This window comes from Myotis daubentonii, chromosome 4 (genome assembly GCF_963259705.1).
Source record: "Myotis daubentonii chromosome 4, mMyoDau2.1, whole genome shotgun sequence".
Classification (NCBI taxonomy): Eukaryota; Metazoa; Chordata; class Mammalia; order Chiroptera; family Vespertilionidae; genus Myotis; species Myotis daubentonii.
This window is the reverse complement of record NC_081843.1, coordinates 77,628,340-77,646,530: the sequence shown is the minus strand read 5'-3', so window position 1 is coordinate 77,646,530 and position 18,191 is coordinate 77,628,340. Positions and strand designations below refer to the sequence as shown.

General features: G+C 38.7%; 1 protein-coding gene across 9 annotated transcripts in view; it reads left to right on the top strand.

The window, feature by feature from the left end:
• Nucleotides 1–18,191, top strand: part of ARHGEF28 (Rho guanine nucleotide exchange factor 28) — a 263,386-nt gene that overhangs the window by 178,121 nt on the left and 67,074 nt on the right. For 7 of the 9 annotated variants that reach the window (XM_059694332.1, XM_059694328.1, XM_059694333.1 and 4 more), the window contains 7 exons: nucleotides 912–1,023; nucleotides 4,355–4,432; nucleotides 5,044–5,086; nucleotides 9,636–9,759; nucleotides 10,324–10,456; nucleotides 16,557–16,612; nucleotides 17,999–18,047. In XM_059694332.1, the coding sequence (XP_059550315.1) occupies nucleotides 912–1,023; nucleotides 4,355–4,432; nucleotides 5,044–5,086; nucleotides 9,636–9,759; nucleotides 10,324–10,456; nucleotides 16,557–16,612; nucleotides 17,999–18,047 (595 nt within the window). The remainder of the gene's footprint in view (nucleotides 1–911; nucleotides 1,024–4,354; nucleotides 4,433–5,043; nucleotides 5,087–9,635; nucleotides 9,760–10,323; nucleotides 10,457–16,556; nucleotides 16,613–17,998; nucleotides 18,048–18,191) is intronic. The other 2 variants (XM_059694331.1, XM_059694337.1) reach the window with 1 other exon arrangement.

The following is an 18,191-nucleotide window of genomic DNA, read 5'->3' as shown; positions in this document are numbered from 1 at the left end:
GACAGGTCATTTAAAAGGAATAAAGATACACAAATAAGTGAAATTCAAACATCATTCCAGGAAGTGCTGGGTGGAAATCTATTACAAGGTAAGGGTAGCCTAGGAAGATTTTTATAGTAACGTTATAAACTTAAACAGCTATTTGGAAGTTTTTTAAACCCCTCCAATTATAAGTGGCTATCCCTCTACCTTCTAATGCTTCTAATTTTATGCTATGCTACCTTCTTATCTCTTGTTAAGCATAGAGATAAATGTCAATATAGAATTTTGATTGAATGCTACAGTGTAAAAGAAAAATAACTGACAATTCAGGTGAACAAAAGTCAAACTCATTAAATATACAGAGAAAAGTCCTTTGACTTAATTTTTCACTTTTAACTAACTTGATTGGAATGTCATAATTGCATCCTAAAGTATATATAGGAACTATTCCCCAAAGCTTCAAAAAGACAATAAAAATTTAAAAGATATGAGAGTCAAACAGAAATAATAAGATTATAAAAACAGATCCAGAGACAGAGAAGCATCAATCAGACTGTCAAACCTCAGAGGGAAGGTAGGGGAGGGTGGGGGCAAGGGGGAGAGATCAACCAAAGGACTTGTATGCATGCATATAAGCCTAACCAATGGTCACAGACACCAGGGGGGTGAGGGAATGAGTAGGAGGGTGGTGGGGGGGGAATGGGGCGATAAGGACACATATATAATACCTTAATCAATAAAGAAATATATATATATATATATATATATATATATATATATAAAACATTTAAATTGGAAAAAAAAGATTACAACAGAAATATTCAGGTTGAAACATTTACAAAGATGCTGATTTAGTAACACTCATGATGAACATATACTTTCAAGACTTGTGTAGCATTTTTAAAAAACTTTATTATGATCTCTTTTAGGAATCACTACTTTCTGGAGTCCGCTCACGTTCTTATTCCTGCTCATCACCCAAAATTTCTTTAGGAAAATCTCGGTTGGTGCGTGATTTTACAGTGTGCAATGCAAGTGAAGGTGAGCATTATTTATCACCCGTCTTCGAAAGCATTCTATTCCAGGGCAGAGTTTTAGTAAAAGTACATAAAATATACAAGGGCAGCAGGCAAGAGTTTATTTTTACAATTGATTTTTCTAAGTTTAGCAAAGTCTTTTTTTTTCATTAGATAGCAGAGAAGTTAAAGATCTGATTTTGATGAAATTAAAAATTTGTACACATATCTCTGTTGATTCTTTGAATAAAATGTAGTCCTCAAATTGTGTAAACTGTAATTTATTCTAGGTTCATTATTGTGAGGGCTTTAGAGGATTTTATTTAAGTAAAGTATAAAAATTACTCTTCCTCTATATATAAATTGCTGAAATAATCTAACTCCTCAGAGGCAAACCATTACAAAATAGATTTTCTTTCATTATTTAGCAAGGGATTTTAGGGAGATGAAATAAGAGAACATATTTGAAACATGAGTAAATGTATCTTAGGTTTTGTGTGGCAATGTAAGCATTCAGAAATATAACTTTTATGCAATGACATTTTTTTTAATATATTTTATTGATTTTTTACAGAGAGGAAGGGAGAGAGATAGAGAGCTAGAAACATCAATGAGAGAGAAACATCGATCAGCTGCCTCCTGCACACCCCCCACTGGGGGATGTGCCCGCAACCCAGGTACATGCCCTTGACCGGAATCGAACCTGGGACCTTTCAGTCCGCAGGCCGACGCTCTATCCACTGAGCCAAACCGGTTTCGGCTATGCAATGACATTTTAATTTAAATATGGTATACCTATAGAAAAGGGTGTAAATTATAAGCATATACAGTGGGGCCTTGATTTACGAGTGTCCTGACTAACGAGTTTTTTGAAATAGCAGCTGTCTCTCCCCCGATTTTTTACATTGAGTTGACAGAGTAATTTGAGTTAATGATCTCCTTAACGAACTCCTTAACGAGCTCGATCTCAGAACGAATTAAACTCGTAAGTCAAGGCCCCACTGTAGTTTGATAAACTTTTAAAAGTGAATTCAGATAAAGAAATAGAGCAATTACAGGTAACTCAGAGCTGCCCTGGTAGCCCCTCTCAGTGACTGTCCCCATTTTCAACTTGATTTTGAAATGTAATTATTTCATACTTCTGTACATAATATATTATGTAAAAATTGCATTTCAAGACATATTTGGAAGTGTTCATGCTACTCTGTAATATATAGCATTATAATAAAATTTTTGTCAATGTATTAGATAATGCTTTTTTGGGTTATCCTTAAGAATCTTAAAAGATTCAGAAAACAAGAGATGTGCTTAAGTACTCGCAACTTCTCAGTGTAGAATATTTAAAATAGGATTTGTTTTACACCTTTTCTTTCCTTTTAAAATTCTTTATTACATTGCTATTTTGCATTTTATGCTATGTAGAATAGTATTGTAAGCATAATCTTTGTGCTTGGAGCTCCCATCCTAAACACGGCCTTAGGTATGGAAGATATTCAATAAATATTTGTTGAACAAATATGGTAGTCAAGATACTTCAAATACAAAACAAGTATTTTACTAGGTGTGCCCCCTGCACGGCCCCCTCTCCACTCTCCCCCCAACCGCTGTCGCCCTTTCTGGGAAGTCTTTTGGAAGAGGAGAAAGCAAGACTACTCATATGTTGTCCATGTTAATTTTTGGAATGGGAAGATAGAGAAAAGAACTAAGAGAAGAAAGAGTGCAATTATTCTTTAGAGGACAGGAAAAGATGGATTGAATTTGCCCTGGATGTATTTTTATTTTATTTTAATAACGTGAGTATTTCTAAGATCTCCAGCTTTACCTAATTTTAGTTTAGGTTGGGAGTCCTCTTAATGGCAGCTTGATAACTTTCCACTCAGAGTCCCAGGTAACGAATTCACTTTATACCATAGCAATTTGGAAAACACCTTTAAGTCTTCTATGAAATGTGCAAAATGGCGGCCTTGTCTTTATATCTGAAATATCCCTGATTTTCCAAGTCAGACCCTTTCACGTTTGAAATTGTTGAGCAGATGACTAAGAGGAAATTTATTGTTTATAAGTGGAAAGAGCCCTCCCTCATGAATTCTTTAATGAATAAGGAAGGGTATCTCTGCCTAACATACAATCTTTAACTCTTGGCATTTGAATTAGAAAGAATAAAAACTCACATCCTTTGGTTTTTCTGTGAATAAAAGCTTATCTTTAGACAGTATATTTTAAAACAAGGCAATTTGAATGAAGTTTGATATTGTCCAAAAGTTAAAAATTACAAACGGGTAATTTAGATTCTATACACTAAATGTATAGATTCCAACAGATACTCCTGTATGGTGGCAAATGTTTGGATTGACACCATTTATCTTAGTCACAACTATTGGATTATGAAGAATAAATTAACTCTTAAGGAAGAAGGAGTACTTTTAACTGTGATCAAAGCACAGGTGTGAAAACGTGTACAGTTCAAAGATGTATTCTAATTTTCAGTGTTTAGTTTGCTTAATCAAGGGTAAATTGATATTTGTGGTGTTAGAAATCTTCTTTCAGTGAGTTTTGAGTAGTCCTAAAGATTTTCTCTATTTCAGTAGACTCCGATTCTCCTTTTGCCCCAGTGAAAACTCCCGTATATGAGCTATAATACAGTTATATGAAGATAGGATGGCCTTTTTGCCCTTTCTATTTTTATTTGTGATCTCTCTTCCTTGTCACTTCCAAAGGGCTACTATTGTCATGTCTCATCCTTTTTTTTTTTTTTGAGCCAAGAGTACAATGGCAGCAACTTTACCACTTAATGCTTGTAGACATAAAATCCAACCCTATACATAATTCCCTTTGGTACATCATAGGTTTAGATAGAAAGGGACATTGTCAATATTGTGATGATAATTATAACCTTACCAAGATGGACAAAAGTGTTCTACACTTAGGCATCTGAGGAGTGAACTAAATGTACTTTTGGAAATGACTGTGCACTGATGGATGGAGTCTTTTTAGACTTTGTCCAGTTGGCTGAGTCTGGTTCTGTTACCTTATTAGCTCGATTATTTTGGATAAGAAGCTTTATTCTCTTGGTACCTCTTGTACCCCAGCCTATTTACAATAAAGATACTGATTTCTACCCAGGAATTATTTTGTGGAACATTTAATAGCGATACAATAAAGTCTTCAAATTCTTCAGAGAAGATTTTATGTTACCTACAAGATAGAATAAAGTTCAACATCGATATTTACACATTTCAGGGATATGTATTTAGTAGTGTTCCTTCTTACATACCTGGCCCATCTTCTTTGCAATTTAGTTTTGCCTCTTCAAGCTTCTGGATTGTAATGGTAAAGGATTTGTCCCTGCTCTGTAGATGGTGTGCTCCACAGTGGCCGCTCCCTCCATCAGTCTCTCTCACTGTCTAAATCAGTGGCTCTGCTCCATCCCTGTAGTAAGTACTCCAGTTCCTTCCGAAAACCAGATGGCGCTGAGCTGCTTGCATGAGCCTGTCCTTCTACCCCCCAGAAGCCCAATGGGACAGGTGGCCTTCCCTTTCCCCCCCGAGCCACAAGGCGCATCTCTGAGCTGGCTGCTGCTAGGATTTTGTAAAGGCATTGCAGATCTATTCAAATGGGCTCTTCCTTAGACTGGCCTTCAAGACTTTCTTTTTAGCTTTGCTTAAAAAAATAGCGAAGGCATCTATTGATTCTGTATGTTGGGAAATTAGCGTTACAAATAAGGGATGAAGCTCTGGTGAGAAATATAAAAAAAAGATAGAACTGGTTTTCTGCACTTCTGAAAACATTTGCTGCCCTTGCTGATGCTAACTTTGTTCATAGAATTGTTAACTGTTGCCATGTTTTGGCCTCTTCCCCATTCCCTCCAAACTAGGAAAGTGGTAAAGATACCTGGAGCAATGACCTACTTATATAAAGTGACGTATTTTCTCATAACTGGTGGTGTACATAATGACAGAATAGGGTGGAGTGTGTGCATTTCAGACTAACATGTGACTGCTAGCTTGTCTGCCTTGGTTTTCATTTTATTTTCTGTGTCTTTTAGAGCAAAGAGCATACAGTTTACCAGAGCCGCCAGAGGAAAAAAGGTATTTTAACTGTTCCAAATTTCCGGAGGCACTGCTTGGTCCACCTTTGGAAATGTGTGCACATCATTTTGGATACTTGTTTAATGGTTTGTGAAGTTTCTGTGCAATGGGCCTGCCTGAATCCTTGGCTTCCTTTGTGATCTGTATAGCTGACTAGCTGCTCCTTTCAGTCCCCGGATGTGCAGGCCTCCAGACTGGGGACAGAGTATTCTATTGGGTTATTGTCAAAGCCAAACACTTATAGCATACAGGACCACGGGGAGCAGTGTGAGGACCGCCTGCTTTAGAAAGGCATCGGGCCCTGGTCTGCTAGCTGACTTGGTTAGAGCATCATCCTGAAAGCCAAGGTTGCAGGTTCAATCCTCGGTCAGGGCATATACAAAAAGCAACCAATGAATGCATAAATGAGTGGAACAACAAATCTGTTTCTTTCTCCTTTCCTCTCTCTCTCTAAAATTATTATTATTTTTTTTAAAGGAAAGAAAATAAAAAGGCATCAGGATTTGGCTAGGTAGGCCCGCCATGACAAGAAGCTTTATTTACTATGACAACAGGTCCTGGGCGGTCAGTTATAGAAAGTGCCTAAACATCTGTTACCTGTCTGTAGGGAGTAGTGTGTAGGAGTGTTAAGTTTGAAACAAAGAACACATAATGTTGAAAGTGTTTTAAACATCATCAGTTTTCTAATTGATATGCAGATTTGAAAGCTTTGTGCCTAAGCACCTCTCCTTCTCTTCCCCCAAATAACTGTCAATTGGAGTTTTGGAAGTTGACTAGGGAGCAGGCAAGACTTTGAGTTCTTTTGGCCTCAAGTAACTAACCATGCGTGAGCCCCACTGTGAAATAGCCTGGGGTTATGGCAGAAATGGCAGAAATGTTTGGTATTAAGAGAACATATGAAAAAGAGAAAATGGTTTTAATTTTGGTGATATTAATGCTGAAACTCTGAAACCTTTTAATATATAGATCAAGGTAGACTGTTGTGATTTAAGTCTTGGAATAAAAGTATTAATAAGGAAAAGCCTCCTTTTGTTTATTCTTATATTTTGAGACCAAAATAGAAACTTTGAGCTGAGAAAACCAGAGGAAGACTAAGAATGTCCTTTAAGAACAGGAAGTGAGGAAGATGGCCATATGGCAATGATGATGGTGATGGCAGGAGCAAAATAACTGACCATTATTGGGTGTGTGTTTTTTGTGGTTTGGCCGTTTGGAGCTGCTTACTTTATTACTCCTTTTGAGCAATTTACTAATTCTGGAATTTGTTCATCATCTTGGTTGTCATTTTGATTAGCAGTCTTCCCTCTGCCATCTTTCTCACAATTGAAGAAGTACTGGACTGATTGTCAAGATTTTTTAAATAAAACATTTATTTTTCATTAGGAGAGGAAGGGATCTAAGGCTAGAAAAACCAATGTTTTTCCACATTTTCTGTCATTCTGTTTTTTATTCTTTCTATTCTTTATTGCCCCCTAATCCACATCCTGAAAGCATCTGACTTTCTCAGTCATATCCCTTAGTGCAGTGATTTTCAACCTTTTCCAACTCCCGGTACACAAACCGATCCCTTAAATTCTGTGGCACATGAAAAACATATATTTTTTGCCAATCTGGTAAAATTTTGATTCATTCACACTGGATGGCTATATTGTTGGCTGTTGTCATTTTTTTTTTTTTAATTTGGTAGTCCAAGGGAAAAGAGGTCAGTGTCTCCGACTAAGTAGTCAAGCATTGTATGTTTTAGAAATTTCGGTGGCACATTGGTTGAAAATCGCTGCCCTGGCGTATCTAGTAGAGTAGATATTTTATCACCTGTTCTGTTCCTGATATCTTGTTGGATATGCCAGGAAGAGCCCTGGCCACACCTGTGGTTGGCTTTGCTCATGATGTACATATTTACTTGAGGGTCCTCCTACACTGGCATTTCTATGTATATTAATCACTTCATTTCTGAATGCAGCCAGGTAAATGGGGAGCTCACGCCAGACCTTGCAGGCTCATTTCTGCAGAGGTGACACACTACCTATCCTAACAGCTTAAACGCTGTATGGCATGACTCACTTACTTTATTGCCACCATCTGTCTTAAATTTACTGCATCTGTTACTTTCTATTAAGAAAATTTTTGAGCAGTTGAGTGTTCAAAGAAGTCACACTGTGTCAACTTTCAATTTGGATAGTGAGAACTTTTTAACATTTAGATGCCCAGTTTTAATTTCAAAAATAGGTTACAAATATAATAAATTAGGATTAAGATGTTCTTTAGATATTTTAAATATCTACTTACCAATTAAAAAGGCAATACCAAGAGACTCTGAAGAATCGTGCTTGTAGAACTTTACTGTGGGTGATTCCACTGGGCATCAGATTGATAACAGAGCTTAGGCATTCTTGTTCTGGGATGTTGAAGGAGTTTAAATTATTTCCCCCAAGATTCTTATAAATTGAAAGCTATTTAAATTCTGTTGTGAATTCAGTTGAGGATCTTGCCCTTCTCAGTTCTTCACTACAGTACTTACTTGTTATATAGATTATTATTGTTTACATGATCATGTCTGAGGCCTTATCAGCCTTTGAGCTTAAAAGTTAAGTGGTATAATTTTACGTAATTTTGTAGAAGTATGTAGAATACATGGTAAATTGTGGTGCATGTATACTTTTTAAATCAAAACTGAAACGTTGTTCTTGATATTCTCTTCTGTAGCATGGTGATTTGGAATATAGTTGGGTACATATTTTCTTTTATTTGAGAGAGTTTAGTTGTGTTCCTGCTGGGAAGTAGAAGAGAGGACTTCTTGAGTTCAAAATCCACATTGACCTCACCATCTCACCATCCTTTAATTCTGAGATTTAGTCTACTCAGCTTACTACTGTTCTCTTAGGTATTGGGTGGCACCTTTTGTGACTCAGATGTATTTTTCTCCCACTCCCAAAGTGAGCCTGTTGAATATTATACCACGAGTTTTGAAAATTAGGATGCTTAAGACATAAGAGGTATGGAATTTTACAGGTTATATTCATCAGCCAGTTATCTAAAGAAGTGGCTGTGAAGTAGAAAGGAAATAATAGGATCTGAGTTCCTTTTTGGTACTCTGAGTAGTTGTAGGATACATTCACTTCTACTCACCCTCTTTCCTTTCTGGCTTTTTCAACTATTCTCTCTAAGTAGCAAATCCAGTTTCACTTACTGTGCAAGATTTGAAAAGCAAGACACTGTCCTGACTATGCCTTTGGATCTGCATGAACAAGAGGCAGCTCTGAAGCCATTTATTTATTTTAAAAAAACACACATTCATAAGTTTGAACTCTCCATTATCTAGTATAGAGGTTAAATAACTTAAAGTTTTGTTTAATATGTACCAGGTAAATACATTTTATATTTAAATGTGAGAAGGGCCCTTAGAAATAATTTAGTTTAAGCCTGTCATTGATCAGATGAGAAAACTCAAGTCCTAGAAAGTTGTCATTGAATTTATTTTCACAAAAGTAATAATGTATATTTTGGTGCATATCAATAAAATGATTGCTTTTGAAAGTATTTCCCAGAATTGAATGCGTTAGCCACTAATCTTCACAAATGAGAAGGTTTTTTGTGGGTTTTTGTTGTTTGATGGGGCCGGGGGCGGGGGGGGGGGGGTGGTGGTGGTAGGAAAGACTTTGGATATGAAATCTTTATTTTGGAAATACTCGGTCTACAAAAGTGTTATCTGGTTTGACAAGATATATACTTAGGTTGATATTTAACATATTCTCTCTTTCTCTGTTATATATTAGAAATATAAGACTATCAGAGAAAATGATTCCAGGGGAAATATCATTTTTCATAGCTGGGACTTATTTTTTTCATAAAGAATGGTTATATGGATTAGAGGTAAATAAATGATGTTCAGTGTGTTCATGGATTGGGTGCAGTTGCCTCTAACTTGCCTCTTATTTGGGGGAGTATCCACAGTTTTCTCTCCTTTGTAACCTAGAGAGTTTCAGGTTGCAAATAACCTGACTGAGTAGGAGAGACGGAATCAGGAGGCAGACAGCCTGTTTCTCAGGCTGTATTGACAAAGGAAATATCTGTCTGCTGAGTATTATCTCTATGTTCCCAAAATACAGAAAATACAGTTTTTTATTGTTGGTTTTTTGGCTTCTCTGTGTTGGAGGAAAATTCTGTTAGTATAATAAACAGAGAGATGATTTTCAGAGTAAAATTACAAGTCTGAGTTATCCTTTATTTCTCCAGTATTTTATTATGAAAAAGTGTATACAGAAAAATTGAAAGAATTATATACTGAATACCTAACTCTACCACTTATATTCTGTAATTGTTAGTTGTTAGTCTGTGAGCTAGTTGCTTTATCTATCTACCTACCCATCTATAAGATATATTTTTAATAGTTTTTATCTTTATCTTTAGAATAACAATTAAAACTGAACAAATCTATATGTGTAAATATATGTATAAAACATGTGTAAATATATATGTGTAAAAGCATATGCTGTATTTTACCCTCTTTAAATCCTATAAGCCATGAACGAATACAGATTATTTTTTGTAGAATTCCGGAAGAAGAATGGGATAAATACATCATACCTGCCAAATCGGATTCTGAAAAGTACAAAGTGAGCCGAACTTTCAGCTTCATCATGAATCGGATGACTAGCCCTCGGAATAAATCTAAGGTAGTTAAGGTTTGGTGCCTATCATGCAGAAACATAGATGGCTCAGTTTCTCAGCAATTAGTATAGTTTCCCCTCCCCCTTTAAAATCATTTACCTCAGATTTTACACATACTTGAAAACCTGTATGTTTTATATGGAGTATTGCCTAAGTCAGTGGTCGGTAAACCCATTAGTCAACAAAGCCAAATATCAACAGTACAACGATTGAAATTTCTCTTGAGAGCCAAATTTTTTTAAACTTAAACTATATAGGTAGGTACATTGTTATTAACTTAATTAGGGTACTCCTAAGGCTTAGGAAGAGCCACACTCAAGGGGCCAAAGAGCCTCATGTGGCTCGCGAGCCGCAGTTTGCCGACCACTGGCCTGAGTCATCAGAAATGCTAAGACAACTACATTCTGGGTAATAATACATGTTGGCATCATTGTACCTGTTGATTACAGTCCTTATATTCTGATAGAAATGTAGGGTCTTTGTATGACTTCTCTAAGATGTTGGCTCTCAGCATTTCTCTTTTCTCATTTCCCCCCATTTTTCTGATGCTGCTGCTGCTCTATCTGAAGACAAAAAGCAAGGATGCCAAAGACAAAGAGAAGCTGAGTCGACATCAATTTGTCCCTGGAACTTCCTCTGTAGTTCTACAGTGTTTGGTTTGTGATAAAACGCTCCTGGGGAAAGAGTCGTTGCAGTGTTCCAGTAAGTTCTCGGGCCTTGTACGCAGTGTCTTTATGCTTTGCTTCCCCAGACAGTAAGATCCCTAAGGCCAGGGTCATTGCTGAGCATATTCACATGGATGTTTGCTTTTGTGCCGCACATACGATTTAACAACTTAACAAGAATGACCCACGATGGTTCGAGTCAGTACTTTTTATCCATAACCTTCCAGAACCCAAACTACATATATTACTGCCAACTTAATGTCTCCACTTGGGTGTCTAGAAACTTCTCAAATGTTACATGTCCAAAACAGAGCTCTGTTCTGCCTCTCCCATGCCCACCTTCAAGCTGACCCTCTGCGTTCATGGCACCCACAGTGCCCAGAGCCAATGCCTTGTGAACAGCGGCTTAGTAAATATTTGTGGAGTGAAAGAATTATTCAGAGCCAAAGGATTCAGGCCCAGGCAGGTGAAATGCATTTTATGATATTTGTTGGTGGCCAGAGTTAGGGGGCTGCATGGGGGTGGGATGGGAGCATAAGGGAGAGAGAAGAGCAGGGGAACGTTTCCCTGTAAGTTTCTCTTTAAATTCCTAGGAAATGATTCCATTAAGAATCAAACCGTATTGATAGTTGTACATCTCAGGAAAAGACCATCCACACACAGCATGAAAGGCAGCTTGCATTTCCTCTGCACAGTTGACAGTGTTTGATGACACCAGCTCTACACGGGCTTGAGCTTTGCTTTCCTTGGCAAATACTTGATTTCTTTCTCTTATGGGATCTGAAATAGCATCAAGCAGTTCAGATGTGATTTAAGTTGCTAATTTTTTTAGAAATTTGCTGTAAGTATTGCTGCGGATTGTTTCTGGCTTGCCTGCCTGTCAACAGTCGGTTATAAGTGGGTGTGACGGCACCCATTTCCTAGGGTGTCAGTCCACGGTGATCACAAGGCCGATCCCCATGGTGGATCCACCATCCACATCACCATCTTTCTCTCCCCTCATTTTAAGGTAAACTCCTCCAGGGGGTGATCTGCGCTCACAGCTCTGATGTCTTTCCCTGGCACTTCTTCCTTAGCCACCTGCATTTTGGCCTCTGTCTTTTGTATTTAACGGAAGTCCTGCTTTTGATGGAAACTTGGCATCGCTTTCTAGTCAGGTCTGAGAGTCCATGCTCCTGTCGATGGTCCCTCCATTTAGGTAAACACTCTCTTTTCCATGGCACGCTTCCCTCCTGTTTACCACGGGTGTTGTCTCCTTTGTCCTGAGGCCCTCCAAACTCAGTTCTTACGCATTTGTTCACCACCACCCCCCCTAATTGTTTCTGTGTTAATAGTCGTGCAATCATTTGTTCTAGAATATGATAGTTAGGCCTAATCTTCCCAGATTAATGTCTTTATCCCTCACTTTCTTTTTTCTTTTCTTTTTTTTTTAAAAAAATATATTTTATTGATTTTTTACAGAGAGGAAGGGAGAGAGATAGAGAGTTAGAAACATCGATCAGCTGCCTGCTGCACACCCCCCACTGGGGATGTGCCCGCAACCAAGGTACATGCCCCTGCCCAGAATCGAACCCGGGACCCTTCAGTCCGCAGGCCGACGTTCTATCCACTGAGCCAAACTGGTCTCGGCAATCCCTCACTTTCTACTTCCATATTTACAGCTGCCCAGAGAGACTGAGCAATCAGGTAGTTTGTGGCCACTTTTGAGAGTATGGAAGAGCTACAGGGATAATAAACCAAGACTGTCCCAGTCACACTGGCTCAGGGTGACCCTCGCTGTGGGCATCACCACCCAGAGGTTTCATGTGAAAGGTCGTCCTTCTTGCTGCACTAATGGTACAAGCTCAGACCTTGGGCACCTTGACTCCTCTTCCCCTTTGTCTCCCCGCCTCACCCCAGTCCCCACAAACCCCCATCACTCTTTCCTTTCCTGTCTCCCTGGGACCACTCAGGTACATTCTCATCACCCTCTTTGGGACTGCTGAGAGCAAATTGCACTCATTTCCCTCTCCAGGTATTTTCACATGCAATTTATTCTGAATACACTTACCACATCAGTCTTTGTACAACACCACTTCCATCAGCCCACATACACAAAAGAACTTCTCTCATTTTTGTTTACTGGACTAAGCCCAACCTCTTCTGATGCCTGTGGTTCCTGGTCTGCCTCCTGCTGGCCAGTCCAAGGTTAGTTCCCCTTTCAGCCGTACAGCCAGGGGCGGAGCTGGGCCTGCTGGCCTCTTCTCCCTTCCCGTGGGCTTTCCTGCCTCTGTTCCTTCACTTATGGTTATAATCTCCCTTCTCTCTGTCAGTCCACATTTCCCACCTCGTTTTGGAAATCTTCCCTGACTTCTGTGGCCTAAATTCTTACACATCACGTTTATGGCCTATTTTCTCTATTCTTTTTAATACTGGGTTATGGACAACCTCTTTTGGTTTTTAACTACTAAAATGGACTTCAAGTTATTTAAGGACTGTAATCACACAATTCTTTTGTATCCCCTACAGCAGCCATCACTAAGCTGGGCCCTAGACACTCATATGTAGTTAATATATAATTAATAATATCTAGTTAGATACTCAGAAGTAATTAATGCAGGTTAGGGAGCCAGGACTTGCTGAAAAGTAAACTTTTGTAGTATAGAATATGTAGGTTCACACTGAGTTGCCATGGAAGTCTTAGTGGAAGATGGAAATTGCTGAAAGTAGATAATAGGATATGTTCAGCTTTTAAAGTAGTCAATTTTTTTTAATGTAATAAAATTCATAGAAGATATAAGGTTTAAGGAAAAGCTTGGAGTTATCCAAATTTACCACCTAGAGGACATTGCTACCTAATATTTTGATGGAGTCCCTTCTAATAAAAAGAGTCAACTTGTTAGGCTCATGTTGTATTTGAGGATGCTATCACATGTACTAAGTTATTCCTTACTTAGTGTACATTTAAGTTTTTCCCAGCATAATGTTGCACATATTACTGTACACATCTTTGATTATTGCCTTAGATTAAATTCTAGAATCAGTATGAATATACACTTGATTTCCTTTTTAACCACAGTTTTTTAGAAGTTTTAAGATTTACAGTTTTGGGGGTAGGGGAGTGTTAGAGTTTTAAACTTCATATTAACATTAAGTTTTTTTTTACATTGGGTAAGAGACTATGACATGTCCAATCTCTGCTGTTTTTGATAAATAATCCTATTTCATTGGTGTATTTTTGTTTTTAATCGTGAAAGTTAGTATTTCTAATCTTAAAAATATGATGTGAAACAAAATATGATGTAAATACTGAGAATCCTGGTGGCCCTAGCTGATTTGGCTCAGTGGATAGAGCATCAGCCTGCAGACTGAAGGGTCCCAGGTTTGATTCTGGTCAAGGGCACAAGCCTGGGTTGCAGGCTCCGCCCCTAGTAGGGGATGTGCAGGAGGCAGCTGATCAATGATTCTCTCTCATCATTGATGTTTCTATCTCTCTCTCCCTCTCCCTTCTTCTCTAAAATCATTAAAAATATATTTTAAAAAATCCTGGTGTCCGCAATTTTTTTTTTGGTTAAAGCCTGAGTTGTTAGTTTTTCATGAAAATTGTATTTTTATAAGATTTTCCTTGTTTATAAATAGATTGCACTACTTATATTTTGATGTTACCTTCATTGCGGATTTCACTTTCATCAATATAAAATTAATTTCTAATGCCATTAAATGCCTTTTGCATCAAATTTTACTTTGTTTAAAGTTAACATTCTTCTTGCTTTCCTTTTCTTTGTATTTCCCTTACCTAACTCTGTGGTCTTGATTTGGGGTGTGCGTCTTCATTTTGGGTATAGGTGCTCTGTAATGTAACGGAGAGGCCTTGTTTTATAGCATTTTTTTTCTAATTTGCATTTACAGCTATCAGCTATCTTTTATAGTTCTATGCTATTTTCCTTGATGTCTGGTTTAGCCATTTGCTTTTATCTTTTTCATAGATTTGGCAAGCAGATATGCTCTTTTATTATCTATTAATACTAACGTTAGGGCTATGAAAGTCTTATAATTACATACTCTTTTATTTCCCTTCTATTTACCCTTTTTACCCCTAGCCTCTGTTAGTATACTAATTCATCATTAAATTATTGTTTTTATATTATGTGTATAATCTTTCAGAAATAGTTTTCTATTTCAAGACTAATTTGATATTTGTATTCAGCTCTGTGTCTCTACTTACAACAATTTTTTAGCTGCGGTTCTTTGTTTAGACGGTTCCAGTGCTCATTTTGCTCCTTTAAAAAAATCTGATTTATTTCTGAACTCTTAGTTTTGATTCTGCTCTTAATACCTTTCTTAAGAAGGTTATTGGAGTGGTCTGTTTCCTGAAATCTTGTATATCTAAGGGTGTATCTTTGCTTCTTTCACACACAAAAAGCAATTTATCTGGCCAAGTTCTTAGGCCAAATGTTTCCACCCCAATACTCTGTCAACACTGGTCCACTCTATCTGAGCATTTAAAATTGTAGCAGCAAAGTCTGGGGCCTGCTTGACCTTATTCCTTTGTGGGTGACTTGCTTTGTCTACTTGAGGACTTTGCAATTTTTAATCATACAGATGTCGTCAGAATGTTTCTATGCAATAGGTGTCATTTAATTATTTTTTTCTAGGAAACTGTGAGAGCTTTTGATCTGTCTTTTTTTGTGAGGAGCGGGTTGTTAGCTTTAAAAGAAGTTTTTGTCAGTTGTCGCTTTGACTATTGCTTCTGATCTAGTTTTTCAGATTTTTTCCTTGGAGAAGTGTGATCTCTGTTATCTGTCTTCTTTGTATGACACCTTCTATTTTATAATTATACCCTGCTTTTTCTCCACATTCTGGAGGAAACCTTTCAAGTTTAATTTCAAGGTGCTGCTTTGATGTTTCTGTCGCATTGATTCTTCACACCCGGTTCACATTCTGCTCTCGACCTTCTCCCTCCTTGCAGTCCTGTCTCATCTCACAAAGCTCGTCCTCCTCTCCTGCTGCCAGCGATCCTCACAGCTGCCTCCTTCATGGCCCTTTGGTCCTATTTCATGTCTCTTTGGGAGAATACATTCAAAATACCTTTCTCTCTTTCTGGATTTAATAATACTCTGGCTCACTCTGCCTGTTTGTTTTCAGTATAATTTTGTGCTGGGGTAGCTCACAGCTTCTTTTTTCCTTTAACTTTTTTTATTTGCTTATTCTGGAATGAGGAGAGAGCCTCCGGTTTCCATGTTTGCCAGCAGGACCAGCTTGCGGGTCAGCCTGGGCCCTGCTTACTGGCCGCTGAGGTGTTGGCTGAAATGCCTCTGTAGACCCACAGGTGGGAGGGTGGTTGGGTTCAACCTCCTGCACAGTGTGGCTTTGAGGGACCTAAATGGATGGGATAATTCTTTCTCATGAAGCTTCTGATAAGCCACAGGTTCCTGCATCTACACAGGGCATGGGGGTGGGTGGGACAGGGTGGCCCTGGCGAGTGGGAGGGGAGAGAGGGCAGGGAGACAGCAGCCTGGCAGGAAGCAGTCCCCACACAGGGGCAGTTTTCTGTGAGGACAACTTGGGTCTCTGAGCCCGTTGGCAGAAAGGGGCAGGCAAGGTGTTCCCTTACGTCTTTCACGGCGATGAGGCCGCATTGTTTCTTGGAGGAAAACACAGGCAGGCCACTCACTCTTCTCTTTTAGTTTGGCTACCTCTGGTTAGTAAGCATTCCTGTCAGAGCCGATGACATATTTTTTTCTCAGTGATGGTGTGAGTTTTTCTTTCCATTTCCATAGGCATTCTACCTGGTGTGGGAGAGGGCAGTTGCTACCAGCCAGATATCAGAAATTGCTTACAATATAGGCAGATAATAGCAAACGGGTTCTCAGGCAGGCACAGAAGTGTATGTCATGCGTTAACTCCAGGTGTCATAATGGATGAGTTCCTCTGCAAAAGGAGAACAGTATCTCCAAGGAAATGAAACAACTAGCAGTGTGCTTGTGCTTGAGTAGTGGGACTCCACATCATTTAGTATTTTTTCCCTTATGTTTCCTAAATATTTTTAATGTGAATGTGCTATTTCATAATGACCAGTAAAACCACGATGTCGTCTTGTTCATTTCTGATTACCTTAAATAAGACAGACACCTTTCTATCTCCTCCCTTTGTTACAGGCTGCACTGCAAATGTACATAAGGGTTGTAAAGATGCTGCACCTCCATGTCCCAAGGTAACCACTGTCATCTGTGCGTGTGCGTGTTTCTATCTGGCTCGGTTGCTTCATATTATCTGTTGAGGTTGTGACTCTTCTCTTATTGTCCAGATTTATTTCTAGAATGATCACTGCAACGATAAAGTCACACATGCTCCAAGTGTAGGGTTATTCCCTTCGCTGTGTGCTCTCAGAGCGAGAGGGAAAGCACGGTGTGGCCACCAGTGTTAGGCAGTGCGAGTGGGTCTGCCTTTCTCCTGGAACCTGCTTGGTTTACCAGAGTGAACGCTGATGATATGTAAATGAAGCCTAGAGCAGTAATCCTCACACATTAAACACCATCAGAGTTACCTGTAGGACCTGTTAAAACACAGATTTCTGGGCGCCACTTCCAGAATTTCTGACCCAGTAAGTCTGGGTTGGGCCTGAGAATGTGCATTTCTAACAAGTTCCCCAGAGATGCTGCTGGTCCCGGGACTATGCTGAGAGGCTCGCAGGACTAGAAGAGTGTTCTCTGTGTTTGGGGGTGGGCTTGAGTATATGGGCACCTGTCATTCTATGCCTTTCCTTCCCACTTTGAAGACATGTCAGGAATGCATGTAAGAAAGCACGATGATCTTTCAGAGGGAAACTTGGAGTCACAACCTCCATGTTAACTGCATCACATGCTGTGTCAGGCCACAGAGTTGAGGGCAATGTTTTATTGCGCAAAGTTATGTTATGTCCTGTAGGCAGGAGGAATAGCCAGGATAGAAAGAAACAAGTGGGAGAAAGGCATAGCTGGTAGGAACTCCCCTTTCAGCCCAAGTCTGGACACGTGAGCTAGCGGTTTCTGGTGCCTCTAGGCCAGTGGTTCTCAACTTGTGGGTCGCGACCCCTTTGGGGGTCAAACGACCCTTTCACAGGGGTTGCCTAAGACCATCGGAAAACACATATATAATTACATATTGTTTTTGTGATTAATCACTATGCTTTAATTATGTTCAATTTGTAACAATGAAAATACATCCTGCAGATCAGATATTTACATTACGATTCATAACAGTAGCAAAATTACAGTTATGAAGTAGCAACGAAAATAATTTTATGGTTGGGGGTCACCACAACATGAGGAACTGTATTAAAGGGTGGCGGCATTAGGAAGGTTGAGAACCACTGCTCTAGGCTTTTAATAAAGCTGGGATATTCATGAGACTCATGTTCATGAAGCATACATTCATTATAACTTAGCATCGCATTATCATAACATTTTTCTTTGTTGCCTTTAATGTCTTTTGCTTTGAATTCCTCTTTGAAATAATGAAAATGATGTGATAAGAATCCTATCCTGTGTACTGTGTGGACATTCTTGTAGTTCATTGGTGCTTTGATCTTATTTTATGTGTTTCTGATGTTCTTTACCAGAAATTCCAAGAGAAATATAACAAGAACAAACCACAGACCATCCTTGGAAGTAAGTGAGGTAGAAAACTAGAACTTTTCCAATTTCATACATTCCACACATTTTTCCAATGTAAAATACCCCCAACTTTTGCTTTCTCATTTGCCCAATTATTTCTTCTTTCAGAACAAATGCTTGGCATAATTTTTAGTTACT